The following is a 15,038-nucleotide window of genomic DNA, read 5'->3' on the forward strand; positions in this document are numbered from 1 at the left end:
AGTCAGTATTAAAAAAAGAGCAGTTTATCAACAACTGGTCTTCCAACTGAAGAGACATTTACTGACTGTTGTTAATAATACGGGAGAGCTACAGAGCGATAAAAGTGGCGAAACAAGCTATTTGTTGAAAGGGATGCTAAAATACCTCTAAACATATGTTGCCTATGTTCCAGTACAAATTAAAAATATGTTTTTGGGCTTTGCAAATCGTGGTTATAATTCAGTAATGACTAGGTCACAGATTCACAATGAAGACTCTGAATCCAAAGAATTAAGTGTTTTCCAGTGGATGTAAAAGCAGTTTATTGCAGCAAAGTATATATATATATATACATATATATATATATATATATTAAAAAAATAACAAACTCAACATCGTCAAACTGGCTGGTCAGAGTATCGAGGCCTCTTATTATCACCAGCCAGGAGGCCCGCGTCAACAGACGGATCCCTGCCGACAAACGTTGTACAATCCTGCAAACCAGCTGCAGTTGGAATGTTAGCGTACAGTAGCAGTGTAAACATCTGTTTTATATGATGAGTCCTGACAGTCCTGATGACAACTTCAAACAGCCTTTGGCCAAATTACAAACGTGCACGTTCAACAAAATACAGTATAGGTGTGCAAAAGAAAAAAGAAGAGTGAGCATGGAGTAGGCATTTAACGCAAACCAGTAGCACTGTTGGTGCTGGACAGAAAGAAAAAAAAAAAAAAAACATTCTGGAGTGCAAAAATAATGACAGTCTTGTTTTCCTCACCAGGTTTAAAGTTTTCATTGTATTCCCAAACATTCTTGCTTCAAAAGTAAAAAAAAAACAACTTCAGATGTAAATTATATCTTCATCAAACTATTTTAAATAGTTAAAAACAAAACAAAAACACCTTAAATAGTAAACGATCACAAAGTATACAGTTCTGTATCAGGATATAAAGTCCTAATAAATACAATTCATTGAAGAGTCCGTGTCTGTTTTTTGTTGAGGTTTATCAAAAGTTGAAAACGTTGTCCTCAATAAGACTGACGGACTTATCTGTTAGCATCTCTTCACTGGTCACGAGTTTGTACCCAAAAAGCTTCAACGTCGGTCCACATACTCGCTGGACAACTTGGGCTATTTTGAAGGGCAGACTGAACCTCCACTTCTCCACTTGTTCGGAGGAGTTTTTCTGCGTCGAATAAACGCCGCTGGCCTCCGTCGATGCCTGAGTGTTCTTCAGGATCCAGGCTTTCACCTGTGGCGTGAAAGGGATCCCGGCGAATCGGTACATTTCCGCTGCCTTTCTCATCGGGAAGCGGGCGATGTCCTCGTATCGCACCAGCATGTAGCGCCGGCGCAGCCACGGCGGCTGTCTGATGCCGACCTCGGCAGAAAACCTGATATTGTCACAGTTGCCTTTCAGCTTCCTCACCTCGTCGTCGTCCATGGGCACGTCCCCGCCCGTGGCCCACTCCTTCCAGTTCTTGTACTTGGCCGCAAAGGCCACCATACGCGAGGCCAGCACAGCCCGGGGATCTCGGACCAGCTGAATGAATTTGATGTCGAGACGTGGATCCTCGGCCAGAGGCCGGAGATTCTCCAGCTGGCGCATCCTCACTGACTTGATGGCTCTGTGCTCCTTCTGGAGACAGGACTCGGAAGCCATGGTCAGGTTCAGGGGCCCGCAGCGTCTGCTCCGGCAGTGATACCGCTCAAAGACGCCTTTGACGACCGGGCTGCAGACGGATTCCTCGCACAGAGAGCTGCTTGACTCCCTCCGGAAGAGGGCCGGGGTGACGTGGTCCACGGGCCGGGGCTTGATGAAGCTTTCCATCAGGGAGAAGTCGCACAGGAAGAGCTGCCTGAGCACATCCCGGTACGCCTTGGCCGCCGCCGTGGCATTGGTGCCTCCGGTCTCCAGGGTCAGCATCTTTTCCACGTGCCAAAGAGGCTCGAACAGGTAAAACATGTTGTCGCCCTGCTGGTTGAAAAACTCGCCCACAAACGAGGAGCCTGTCCTGGTGGTGGCTAAAAGGAGAATGTGTTTTTTGCCCCTTATCATCACCTCTTGATGCTCGCTGTAATTTTCCAAGCGCCTCTTCATCTTGTTGAGTGATGGGAAGGAACCATTGTGCTTCAGCAGTATGTGGGACAGCCCACTGGACTGTAGAGGGGTCTGGGGGGTTTGCTTTAAGGCGAGCTTATCCGACACCCTGAAAGTATGAAAAAAAAAAAATATATATATATTTTTCAATTGTAAAGTTTACTTCTTTGAAAAGATACTTCCATTGCTGAGAAATTACTCAAATGGATTTACCTTGATATAATGTTGTTTTCTTTCTCAATGATAACAAGTGCCACAAAAAACACGATGGATATTGTGTATTTGAACCTCATTCTTGGATGTAGCTTTGCCTGGATAGGATTTCTACAGACTTCTTCCTAATAGGTTCCGCCAATCTTGCAGGGCCGCTTCCAGTCGCCTTCTTAAAGAGCCTTCAAGTTATATTTATTCCCTGTTGTCAGCAATGTTTCATCCTGCAAAGGAAATAAACATCAACCTGTCAGTTACACAGTTTACACTTAGTAGGACAGCTGTGAGCAACTCAATTCTTACTGCTCCTACACCTTTTATTTTTATTATTATTTTAACACACCATGAAAATGAGGAAGTACGTAAATAAAGGAATGAGTTGGGGGCATTTACTCAGAGACAAAAATATCCTGTTTCTAGAAGATAAGAACAGAAAATAGCAGAGTGCGTTACAGTGGAATCTAAACCAGTTCTTACCACGAGGAAGTCCTTGTTATCTGTAAGTGCACCAGAGCATCCCAGGAACATGCCCACCCACCATGAAAGACTGAGGGCTGGTTCGCACAGTAAAACTGTATTTATGTGTTTGTCTGGGGGAAAATTTACTTTAAAAAAGAAAATGAGCATAAAAACAAGTGCAGGGGTGCAATCAAAGACAATCTTCCCTTATTAAACCGTAATTCCATAATTGCGAAACAACCTGCCAAGAAAATGCCAGAAAAGCTGAGAGTCGTTTGGCAAGGACTGATATTCTTTACCTCCCTCAGATGTGGGCAATAGAGCAGCTTGTTGTTTTAACTTCAGGCTTGTCCTCAACTTCAACATGGGGAGGATTTCATGAAAAGAAGTCACCAGTGACACGGGCAACTGGGAGATTTTGTGCTTTTAAAACACTCAGACTGACACACGTCCAGGTGCTATAAGGTATAAGCCCACGTTATTGAAATTGAAAGGGGAAGCCCGGTTGTCACAGAGCCATAAATTAAACTGCACAAAGGCCTGGAGGCCATTTTAGTACATTTATAAGTCTGCGGAGGGCAAGCAGTGGTAGTCAAATGAAGATAAGGGTAGATTTAATTGGGTTTTTTTTGGTTTTTTTTAGAGCGTCTTCGACATTCCTGAAAGATTAATGTTAGTTCACTTCTAAGATAATAGCAGCGCGACTCAGATCCCTGACTAATCTTTAGATTTTAGCATAATCCTGTCTACTTTGTCTGCCGGGGAGTGGGTCAATAACACAGCAGGCACAAATGAGACGGGCTCCACGCTGAGGGAATTTGCAAAGCATCATCAACCTGCTCCTGTTAATCAGCAGAGACACAAGCAACAGATCCACCTGTAAATGTCACCGCATTACGGCGTGCTGGATATGAAAACAAGCGGCGCTGAAAGAAAGGGAGTCTGAATGTGTTCAGAGTTTCTGTGTAACACATCTGGAGTTCCCCCCCCCACCACCCCACCCACCCACCCACCACCCTTTTTCTCACATCCTGTTGCGACCTCTGTCCCGGGCCAGTTTGGAGCAGAGAAGTCGGTCCCAATGACTTCAGTCTAAACACTAAGAATGGTTGGACGGAGCGTGCGAAATTCTCCGAGTGGGAACGGGAAGCGTACGGCTCCGGCAGAGCAGTGTTGACGTGGAACGGCATGTAATGAAAAGGTGAACAGCCTGTGTACTGAGACACGTTTTCACTGGGAGGGAAAAGTCAACTCTGCCTTGCACCACCCTGCCGCATGCCACAGCCACAAAGGACTCTTTACACTAGAGTGACTCTGAACCCCCCCTTTGGGTTGAGATTGCGGAACATCAACTCAGGGGTTATTTACACGTCACAGGGTCAGTGACTAAGCCCCTGAATGTTGAAAGTCATGTTAAACTGGTGCAATAGTATGAGGAAATGACAAGTCTGTGATTGTTTTACATGCTGCAAATACAATCTGTTTGTCTGAGCATAACACCAGGGTCCTGTAGCTACAGCGGAGTATATTTAATCACAATGAAGGTACCTGAACAAATGATAACAAACACCAGCACTTATATGTCTTAATGAGTAAAACAATGACAATGAATAGTTCTTTAGCTAATATTCGCCACTTGGTGCTGGAAGTATTTCGATTTTAAACAAACAAAGAAAAACCAAAAAACTAGGCATCAACAATTCATCAAGAAAAGAAGTGGTCTAATGTTTTGTCATTTATGAGGTAAATTAGATGTACACCAATTATCCCAGCTTATTGCATCTGCTGTCTGAAGTAGGAAAAAAAGAGGGGGGAAAAAAAAAAAGAAATACACGAGCTGACATTCGTGAATATTCACAAACCACTGAGGCATATGACACGTTTGATCATCTGCTCATAACAAAACCGCCACTGCACCATTTATCATGTTGTTACAAATGCTTTTAATAGCCACCCCTTATTTAATGTAAATCTCATGTGAAGACAAATTAAACATCAGTCAGCCAAAGCCTCCTTGCTTTCACTGCAAGTGGCTGCTGTGGTAAATACACGCGTACACTGAAAACCCCTGTTTTCACTGACCAGAAGTATTTGTTTAAAAAGCAAACCCTCATATGCAGTGTATATTTGAGATGATTACGGGATTTGTCTCTCTATGTATTTATGGACTTATATAAACACAGATTCTGGTAATGCACGGTCTGGGTCTTTCTATGAATGTCCAGTTGCCTTCAGTCATTATGAACTACAATATAAGTAATGGCTGCAGTAAACACTACTTAATTAAAACTATAACTGATGCATCAAAGTGATGCTTTGAATGTCCATTTCATTATATTTTCACAATTCACACCAACCACATTGTCTCTACCTTCATAGACTACCAGAAGGAACACACTGATGAAGATGAATATTGATGGCTGGATGGGTATTAGTGTGTTTTTAAAATAAAACCAGGGTCCTTTTCAATAAATCTCCAGATGTGGTGTAGGAGTGGAGGAGAATGGGAAGGGGCATAGGGGATCCCAAGTAATGAGAAGCCTGTTTTATTATAGTAAAACACTGTTCGGTGTGTCGTTCATCATTCAAAGGTGTTAGGGAAAGGTCACCTGTAGAGAGAGCAGATGAATGAACCCCGTCAGGCAGGCAACGTGTTCATTTACTGTATATTCAGGTTGGAGGTTGATTGAGAAGTCATGCCAGACACACACGTGCATGGTTTTACTGGCAGTACGAAGAAAGTGACTTGCGGGCAAAGCTGTTGTTTTTTTTTTTAAGGGAAAAACTCAGAGAGGGGGGCAAAAGTCAGACTGCTAAGAAACTACCAGTGGCTTGGTTTGTGAGGATAGTGTGCTGCAGTGAAACTGAAATCGTGCCTCACTGATTAAAACCCTCTCCAGAAGAAAGCAGTGACTGACTTACATTTGTGTTCTCAAAATGAGTCAAATTTAAGATCAACGATCATTCCCAGGGAGGATTTTAGTTTTGAAGTCCCATTTAAAAAAAAAAAAAAAAAAAAAAAAAAAAAAAAAAAGAAAAGTGAAGAAATGTGAGTCAGCTCACCTTACCCACCATTATGATGAGCTGCTGGTTTTCATTCGCAAAGTTGATAAGCCACTCCGGTGAAAGAGTAATCCCATTACCTCTCGGGGGACTACTTCAGTTGTGTGGCAACAAGTAATCCAATACGAGAAGAGCAGCGGGACTAGTTTCAGTGCGAAAAGGCTGAGCGTCAGGTGGAGTCATGTTTGAGGAGACAGCAGGTCAGCGTGCAGTGAGCTGAATGATAAGTCAGACCAGGAGCTGCGACTCAGTGACTCACTCAGGAAACTTTGGTCCAGAGGAGCGGAGCTTCAGGCAGGAGGTGCAAAGTCAGGCTGACCTGCTGCTGCTGCTGCTGTGTGGCCATGAACCAACACTAACTTCACATTAAACACGACCTCCTAAACAATGTTAAGGTGAGAACCTACAAGTGTTATTGCACGTGGCTGTTTTGACACAAACTTTATTATTAGTATTATTTTTTGAAGTTATTGATGCACTTAAAGAAGAGCAAGGACTCCACCTCGTGGACAAAAGGGTAATGTGCGTCTAAACTTTTACAGGAATAGGAAATATATTGTATTGTATTGTATTGTATTGTATGTTAGACTCTTATATTATGCTGGTGAAATGTTTTACTTGTAAGCACTTTTCTTTTCTATAAATAATAGGTGAGCAGACTAAATAATTTCAGAGCCCAATTGAAAAATCATAAAAACTTGTGGGGTCAACCCAACTCGAGGAAAAACTAAAAATATATATATATTTACATCTAGCTGTACTGTCGATCACAGCTCTATAGGCCTGACATTTGGAAGAATTCTTAAAGGAAAAGCAGACAACAGAAGTCGGTAGTGTCCACAATACCTCAACTACATTTATGCAACACTTATTTACAGTACAAATGCAAGAATTATGTGCAAACATTCAGACGCTGAGTTGAAAACACTTATCGCTGGCTGCAATTTTTCAGCATTCATCCTGGACAAGAAAACATCAATCATAAGGTTTCTCCCTCCAACCCTTATTTACACAAATAATGATCCGTTTTATTTCATGTCAATAGTTGCCACACCTTCCGATGGAAAACTAACTTACATTATTTAATACATTTTGGTCATTTTTCGAAAGAAATACATATCTGTATTCTTGTAGTGATGAAAATGAAAATGCTCTCATTGCCCACATGTAATACCACTATAGACCACCAGGGGACCTCAGCCCACACCTTGTATGATTATAAGACACACTGGTTTTCAACTGCAGTCCCCATGCAGTTACTATCAATGTGTTGACATCTAAATGTGTTGGTAAACTCCATCCTCTGTCAATCCGTGCCTGTCACTTAATACTAGTAAAAACAACAAAACATCCATCTAACTGGAAACAATTGTGAGAGATCAATCTTTCTCAAAGGAAACATTTGCCTTTCACTCATTACGATGAGATTAAAATAATGAAAATCAAAATAGGAATAACACAGCAAAAAACAACTGCTCTGCCAGTTATTGTTAGTTGTTTAGCAGTTTGATGGATGTTGGCGGCAATAAGTTTTTATCGCTGTCCAGCCTGGTTCTAGGGATCCAGAATCTCCTGCCGGAAGGTCGCAGCTGGAACTCTTCTCTGTGGCTGTCAGGTGACGGGCGGCACATAAAGCATCTGGAGGGAAGCATAGTTCCTGAACCCCAATAGTCTTCACGGCAGTCCTCACCAGATTCACCACATTACACTCCCTCAGTTTGCAAAATAATTTATTGCAGTATATCTTTCATTGGGAGTCAATTTATGTTCACGTCCATAGATTGTTGAAATCTTTGTTTTCAACAAGACTGACGGATGTATCTTTGAGCATTTTTTCACTGGTCACAAATTTGTACCCAAAAAGTCTGATTGTGGGCTCACAAATCTTCTGTATAACTTCAACTAATTTGAAGGCTAGCCTGAACCTCCATGTATCTATATGTTCAGAAGAGTTTTTCTGCATCGAATAAGAATTACTGGTCTCTGTCGAAGTGCTATTCAGAATCCAGGATTTTATCTGTGGGGTGAAAGGGATTCCAGAAAATTGGTACATTTCTGCTGCCTTCTGAACTGGAAAGCGAGCGACGTCCTCGTATCGCACCAACATGTAGCGCCTGTGCAGCCACGGAGGCTGGCTGAGACCGAGCTCGGCTGAAGCCCTGACGGTGTCACAGCTCATTTTCAGCTTCTTCAAATCATTTTCCACAAAGGGCTCTTCCTCACCCATGGCCCAATTCTTCAAGTTCTTGAACCTGCCAAAGGTCTCCATACGTGAAGCTACTATAGCCCGAGGATCCCGAACCAGCTGGATGAATTTGATATCAAGACTTGTCTCCTCAGCTAAAGGCTGCAGAGTGTGGAAATGGTGTACCCTTACAACCTTAATGACCCTGTGCTTCTTCTGGAGACAGGACTCAGAAGCTTTGGTCAGGTTTAGGGGCCCACAGTGTCCGCAGCCTTTTCCACAGCCTCTTTCTTCAAAGGGAATTTTGGTGGTCGTGCTGCAGACCGGCTCGTCACACAGAAAGCTGCTGCAGTCTCTCCGGAAGAAGCTTCTCGTAGTGTGATTAACAGGATGGGGCTTCATGAAGCTTTCGAGAAGGGAGAAGTTACACAGGAAGAGCTGCCTAAGCACATCAGGGTATGCCCTGGCTGTTGCTGTTTCATTGATTTTTCCATCCAGAGTCAGCGTCCTATCCACTTGATAGAGTGGCTCATAGAGATAAGACATATTGTCTCTCTGCTGGTTGAAAAGCTCGCCCACAAACGAGGAGCCTGTCCTGGTGGTGGCTAATAGGAGAAGGTGTTTCTGGCCCCCGTGATCCGGAACAGTGTACTTGTCTTTGAACCTAGAAAGTTAATTACAAGTTAAAGATTTCCTTGTAACATGTAGTTGAAAAGCTTTCAAGAGATGAAATAATTGGCAGAAATCAGTGCTCCGCTGATGCCTAAAATGGACTTACTTTAACAAAACATTCACTCCACTCTGGAATGACACAATGACACAAAGTGTGACCAAGGCCACAATCACTCTTTGGTACTTGATCTTCATTTTTGGCTGTAGCGTCGCCTCGATATGCTTCAGAAAAGGTTCTGCGTGACTTGCAGGCCACCTCCAGTTGACTTCTTAAAGAGCTATCCAGTCCAATGGATTCCCTGTCAAAAGAAATCATCAACATAGTGACACATTTTGCTCTTTAGGACAGCGGTGAGCAAACTGATTGTTATTGTGGAGCAACTACATTTAACCAGCCATGAAAAGTGTCACTGTTGTCGGAGAAATAAAACGTCACTGTGATACTGTAAAGTGGTTACACAACCTTTCTTTTTCTTTTGAATTCCTTCAAACACCTGAAATGATAGCTTGACTTTGATCCCGGACTCATTTTTGAATTTTAGCAGAAAATCAAAGAGCCATTTGGACCCGTTTCCCACAGAACAGAACACACTGGGAGCCGCAACTCGGTCTCTTGGACCTCACCCTTAGGAGGAGTTTCTTTCAAAATGTTCCTGCATAATGCAAAATGGTGGACATCCTGTTGGGTTTAGAGTGTGGGTGTCAGTAACATTTTCGGCCCGACATGCTGCATATGCCTACGAAATTATATGGACGTAGACGAAACATACTGTCCGTATTAGAATTTTGAAATGTCCAAAAATTGTAGGGGGTGCTATGGAACCATTTTGCCAGACACGTGTGCAATGACCATAAATTATGCATTTATTTTGCCATTTTTGAGTGCAAATTTTCATCCACTGTTGAGCTTGTTTAAGCTATCAACATGCAGCAGTTCTGGCGACATAAGAAGAGAGTACAATAATAATAATAATAATAATAATAATAATAATAATACAAATCATCATCATCATCATCATCATCATAATTCATTGCATTCCAGTAGGGTCCCACCCCAGCTCTGCCCGGGGCCAAATTAAAGACAAAACCAGCTACCATCTCAAAAATATTGCCAGAAATAAAGGATTTCTGAGTTGTATTCAATTTTACTCATATGTAAGTACAATTTACATAATCGATTATCAAATTGTTAGTTTATAAAATCGCTACTGAGCTGAGCATGCCCATAATTTGAATTCATATCAGATATTGTCATCTGCTAATTTGTGGCCAATAACTTCAGTGTTTTAATCGAGAAAAGACATTCTTCAGTTCATTCAAGCTTCATATTGTAATGTTATTTGCATTGTTATTTCTCTGAAATATCCTTTAAACGTAAGTCACTTGGACTGGATATCTGCTATTGGCAGTGCAAATAAATACAATTAAATATCAACTATACTTTAAATACTTTCTGAGTGAAGGGTTAGGGTTAGGGTTAGAATTCCATCTGATATAAAGATGTTTCATTCTCAGTGGTAAAGAACAATATATCCACTCACCATGCAGGATGAAGTGCAGTGTCTGAACAAATTTGTTTTTAATTGGAGAAGTTGCTCAGCCTTGGATCAAAATGTAACTCCTTAGATGAAGAACTTAGCTCACGAGCCTTCAAGACAACTTTCTTCATATGGTAAAGCAGCTGGACTAGTTTCTGTGATTGGAACCTGTTACTCATGTGACTTATGTGCGAGGACGTACCTACTGAAGTGAATGACCGCTCCACCCAAAAGAACGATCAGTGACAGAAAAGCATGGATGAACAAAGATCAGTCAAGGAAAGTGTATTATATATACATGTTTAAAAAGGCCCTTTTTCTACAAAGCTTTACATTTATTGTGGTTAAAATGTTCAGTTTATTAGGAAGAGGGAGAGTGGAACCAGTGTGCTCAGGTTTTGTTTCACCCAGGGTCCTCCTAAGCATGGGTTTCCGCCAACCTCCTCAGAAGAACTTTGGGAAGGAAATGAGCGGTGCGGGTCTACACTCCTTTAAACATGTACCTGTGTTTTCCATGGAGACATTGAACCAAATTCTTTTTTGTTGCTGTGGTTCAAACATATGCAGTACTAGGCGTTTTCATTTTTACAAGGTGTTATTTTATAACTATACTTAATTACTTGTGGGTTGCTTTCTTTCCTTTGTTGCTTTTCGAGTATGTTGAGTTTTCCTCTTCAGTGTATTCACTGTCTTTGCTATTTTGTTTTTTAATTACTTTAAATGGCAAAAATTCTGCCTGTGATTCTGTAAACTGGAGTGACTACATATTTAATTTCTCTTTAATCGATGACAAACATTTAGACAGGCTCCTTGGATGTTGCTCAGCCTCCATTAAATGCCTAGAATAGTCTCTCATCCACATAAGTTGAACTTAAACAACTTGCAAAGTATGTCTGGAACAAAATAATTGGAGAATATTTGATTCATGTGTTTAGAAAACGAAATACTTTTAAAGAATAAAGCTCTCCTTAAAAGTCTCACTGAAATACTGCACAGTAAAGTACAGTAACCTGAAAGAAGTCTATCTGAATGAGTGTGTTATGTTATAGAAATTATTATTAGGCTTTCTCATGTGGATTTGTTGGGTTTCTCTCTGTAAAAAGCAATTACAAATTATTTATGTATTGGTGCTTTGTATATAATTATGAGTTGAATAAAGTTATTTGTTATACAGTATAAATGGGTGTTAAGGCCTTGGACAGAACTGACGGACTCAAATGCACGATTAAAAACATGCAGTATTTTATTAATGGTCTTGGTCTTTTATATTCTTTAGAGAAAAAAAGATACAAATAGCAAAAGGCGCTCATGAGTGCGATCAAAGATATTGAATAACAATAAGTGCTCACAGGGTCAAACATTATCACAAGCTATACAAGCTATAACATTCAACTATATATATATAAATAGTGGTGTGACAAAGTGCTTGCCCCCGTCCTGATTTCTTGTATATACTGTATATATATATATACTGTATATATATATATACACAGTATATATGTGATTTTTTTATTTCTCTGACCTATCAGAAACTCTGTGTCAGGGTAAAAATATAAAGAATAATTTTTTGCCCTTTTATTCTGTGAAGTATTTCTTTTGTGAGCGGTTAACTTCTGTTCATGTCTAAAAAACCTTGAAATCTCAGTTTTCAACAAGACTGATGGACAGGTCTCTTAACATTTTTTCACTGGTCACAAATTTGTACCCAAATAGCTTCATTGTGGGCTCACAAATTGTTTGTATAACTTCAACTAATTTGAAAGGTAGCCTGGACCTCCATTTATCTATATGTGTGGAGGAGTTTTTCTGTAACGCGTAAGCACCCCTGGTCTCCGTCGAAGTGCTTTTCAGAATCCAGGATTTTATCTGTGGGGTGAAAGGGATTCCAGAAAATTGGTACATTTCTGCTGCCTTCTGAACTGGAAAGCGAGCGACGTCCTCGTATCGCACCAACATGTAGCGCCTGTGCAGCCACGGAGGCTGGCTGAGACCGAGCTCGGCTGAAGCCCTGACGGTGTCACAGCTCATTTTCAGCTTCTTCAAATCATTTTCCACAAAGGGCTCTTCCTCACCCATGGCCCAATTCTTCAAGTTCTTGAACCTGCCAAAGGTCTCCATACGTGAAGCTACTATAGCCCGAGGATCCCGAACCAGCTGGATGAATTTGATATCAAGACTTGTCTCCTCAGCTAAAGGCTGCAGAGTGTGGAAATGGTGTACCCTTACAACCTTAATGACCCTGTGCTTCTTCTGGAGACAGGACTCAGAGGCTTTGGTCAGGTTTAGGGGCCCACAGTGTCCGCAGCCTTTTCCACAGCCTCTTTCTTCAAAGGGAATTTTGGTGGTCGTGCTGCAGACCGGCTCGTCACACAGAAAGCTGCTGCAGTCTCTCCGGAAGAAGCTTCTCGTAGTGTGATTAACAGGATGGGGCTTCATGAAGCTTTCGAGAAGGGAGAAGTTACACAGGAAGAGCTGCCTAAGCACATCAGGGTATGCCCTGGCTGTTGCTGTTTCATTGATTTTTCCATCCAGAGTCAGCGTCCTATCCACTTGATAGAGTGGCTCATAGAGATAAGACATATTGTCTCTCTGCTGGTTGAAAAGCTCGCCCACAAACGAAGAGCCTGTCCTGGTGGTGGCTAATAGGAGAAGGTGTTTCTGGCCCCCGTGATCCGGAACAGTGTACTTGTCTTTGAACCTAGAAAGTTAATTACAAGTTAAAGATTTCCTTGTAACATGTAGTTGAAAAGCTTTCAAGAGATGAAATAATTGGCAGAAATCAGTGCTCCGCTGATGCCTAAAATGGACTTACTTTAACAAAACATTCACTCCACTCTGGAATGACACAATGACACAAAGTGTGACCAAGGCCACAATCACTCTTTGGTACTTGATCTTCATTTTTGGCTGTAGCGTCGCCTCGATATGCTTCAGAAAAGGTTCTGCGTGACTTGCAGGCCACCTCCAGTTGACTTCTTAAAGAGCTATCCAGTCCAATGGATTCCCTGTCAAAAGAAATCATCAACATAGTGACACATTTTGCTCTTTAGGACAGCGGTGAGCAAACAGATTGTTATTGTGGAGCAACTACATTTAACCAGCCATGAAAAGTGTCACTGTTGTCGGAGAAATAAAACGTCACTGTGATACTGTAAAGTGGTTACACAACCTTTCTTTTTCTTTTGAATTCCTTCAAACACCTGAAACGATAGCTTGACTTTGATCCCGGACTCATTTTTGAATTTTAGCAGAAAATCAAAGAGCCATTTGGACCCGTTTCCCACAGAACAGAACACACTGGGAGCCGCAACTCGGTCTCTTGGACCTCACCCTTTGGAGGAGTTTCTTTCAAAATGTTCCTGCATAATGCAAAATGGTGGACTTCCTGTTGGGTTTAGAGTGTGGGTGTCAGTAACATTTTCGGCCCGACATGCTGCATATGCCTACGAAATTATATGGACGTAGACGAAACATACTGTCCGTACTAGAATTTTGAAATGTCCAAAAATTGTAGGGGGTGCTATGGAACCATTCTGCCAGACACGTGCAATGACCATAAATTATGCATTTATTTTGCCATTTTTGAGTGCAAATTTTCATCCACTGTTGAGCTTGTTTAAGCTGTCAACATGCAGCAGTTCTGGCGACATAAGAAGAGAGTACAATAATAATAATAATAATAATAATAATACAAATCATCATCATCATCATCATCATCATCATAATTCATTGCATTCCAGTAGGGTCCCACCCAGCTCTGCCCGGGGCCAAATTAAAGACAAAACCAGCTACCATCTCAAAAATATTGCCAGAAATAAAGGATTTCTGAGTTGTATTCAATTTTACTCATATGTAAGTACAATTTACATAATCGATTATCAAATTGTTAGTTTATAAAATCGCTACTGAGCTGAGCATGCCCATAATTTGAATTCATATCAGATATTGTCATCTGCTAATTTGTGGCCAATAACTTCAGTGTTTTAATCGAGAAAAGACATTCTTCAGTTCATTCAAGCTTCATATTGTAATGTTATTTGCATTGTTATTTCTCTGAAATATCCTTTAAACGTAAGTCACTTGGACTGGATATCTGCTATTGGCAGTGCAAATAAATACAATTAAATATCAACTATACTTTAAATACTTTCTGAGTGAAGGGTTAGGGTTAGAATTCCATCTGATATAAAGATGTTTCATTCTCAGTGGTAAAGAACAATATATCCACTCACCATGCAGGATGAAGTGCAGTGTCTCAACAAATTTGTTTTTAATTGGAGAAGTTGCTCAGCCTTGGATCAAAATGTAACTCCTTAGATGAAGAACTTACCTCACGAGCCTTCAAGACAACTTTCTTCATATGATAAAGCAGCTGGACTAGTTTCTGTGATTGGAACCTGTTACTCATGTGACTTCTGTGCGAGGACGTACCTACTGAAGTGAATGACCGCTCCACCCAAAAGAACGATCAGTGACAGAAAAGCATGGATGAACAAAGATCAGTCAAGGAAAGTGTATTATATATACATGTTTAAAAAGGCCCCTTTTGTACAAAGCTTTACATTTATTGTGGTTAAAATGTTGAGTTTATTAGGAAGAGGGAGAGTGGAACCAGTGTGCTCAGGTTTTGTTTCACCCAGGGTCCTCCTAAGCATGGGTTTCCGCCAACCTCCTCAGAAGAACTTTGGGAAGGAAATGAGCGGTGCGGGTCTACACTCCTTTAAACATGTACCTGTGTTTTCCATGGAGACATTGAACCAAATTCTTTTTTGTTGCTGTGGTTCAAACATATGCAGTACTAGGCGTTTTCATTTTTACAAGGTGTTAT

The 15,038-nt window shown here is 41.2% G+C and overlaps 3 protein-coding genes across 4 annotated transcripts; all 3 read right to left on the reverse strand.

Annotated features, from left to right (window-relative positions):
- Positions 1–392: 392 nt before the first annotated feature.
- On the reverse strand, positions 393–5,965 carry LOC308109241 (carbohydrate sulfotransferase 3-like). 2 transcript variants are annotated; one of them, XM_080462688.1, is made up of 3 exons: positions 5,825–5,965; positions 2,297–2,517; positions 393–2,192 (listed from the first exon to the last, which is right to left on the reverse strand). In XM_080462688.1, the coding sequence occupies exons 2-3, from the start codon at positions 2,374–2,376 to the stop codon at positions 989–991; spliced, it is 1,284 nt and encodes a 427-aa protein (XP_080318814.1). In that variant the 5' UTR covers positions 2,377–2,517; positions 5,825–5,965; the 3' UTR covers positions 393–988. The 2 variants fall into 2 exon arrangements, with proteins under 2 accessions (XP_080318814.1, XP_080318815.1); XM_080462689.1 differs by lacking the exon at positions 5,825–5,965 and adding an exon at positions 2,771–2,814.
- A 1,618-nt stretch (positions 5,966–7,583) lies between these two features.
- On the reverse strand, positions 7,584–8,867 carry LOC308118789 (carbohydrate sulfotransferase 3-like; the record flags this gene model as incomplete). The annotated part of the gene is made up of 2 exons (XM_080478362.1): positions 7,584–8,664; positions 8,779–8,867. The coding sequence occupies 2 exons, from the start codon at positions 8,865–8,867 to the stop codon at positions 7,584–7,586; spliced, it is 1,170 nt and encodes a 389-aa protein (XP_080334488.1).
- Positions 8,868–11,851: 2,984 nt separating this feature from the next.
- Positions 11,852–13,111, reverse strand: LOC308118829 (carbohydrate sulfotransferase 3-like; the record flags this gene model as incomplete). Its single annotated transcript, XM_080478438.1, has 2 exons — positions 11,852–12,908; positions 13,023–13,111. 2 exons carry the CDS (start codon positions 13,109–13,111, stop codon positions 11,852–11,854), a joined length of 1,146 nt encoding a protein of 381 aa, XP_080334564.1.
- Positions 13,112–15,038: the final 1,927 nt, after the last annotated feature.

Source organism: Lipophrys pholis (assembly GCF_963383615.2).
Source record: "Lipophrys pholis genome assembly, chromosome: 1".
Taxonomy (NCBI): Eukaryota; Metazoa; Chordata; class Actinopteri; order Blenniiformes; family Blenniidae; genus Lipophrys; species Lipophrys pholis.

What these genes read in the sequence shown, in the direction of transcription:
- LOC308109241 (XM_080462688.1), bottom strand. Translation starts at nt 2,376, where the DNA reads ATGAGGTTCAAATACACAATATCCATCGTGTTTTTTGTGGCACTTGTT. An exon ending in GAAAACAACATTATATCAAG is followed by an intron (nt 2,193 to 2,296) that starts GTAAATCCATTT and finishes TCATACTTTCAG; the next exon opens with GGTGTCGGATAAGCTCGCCT.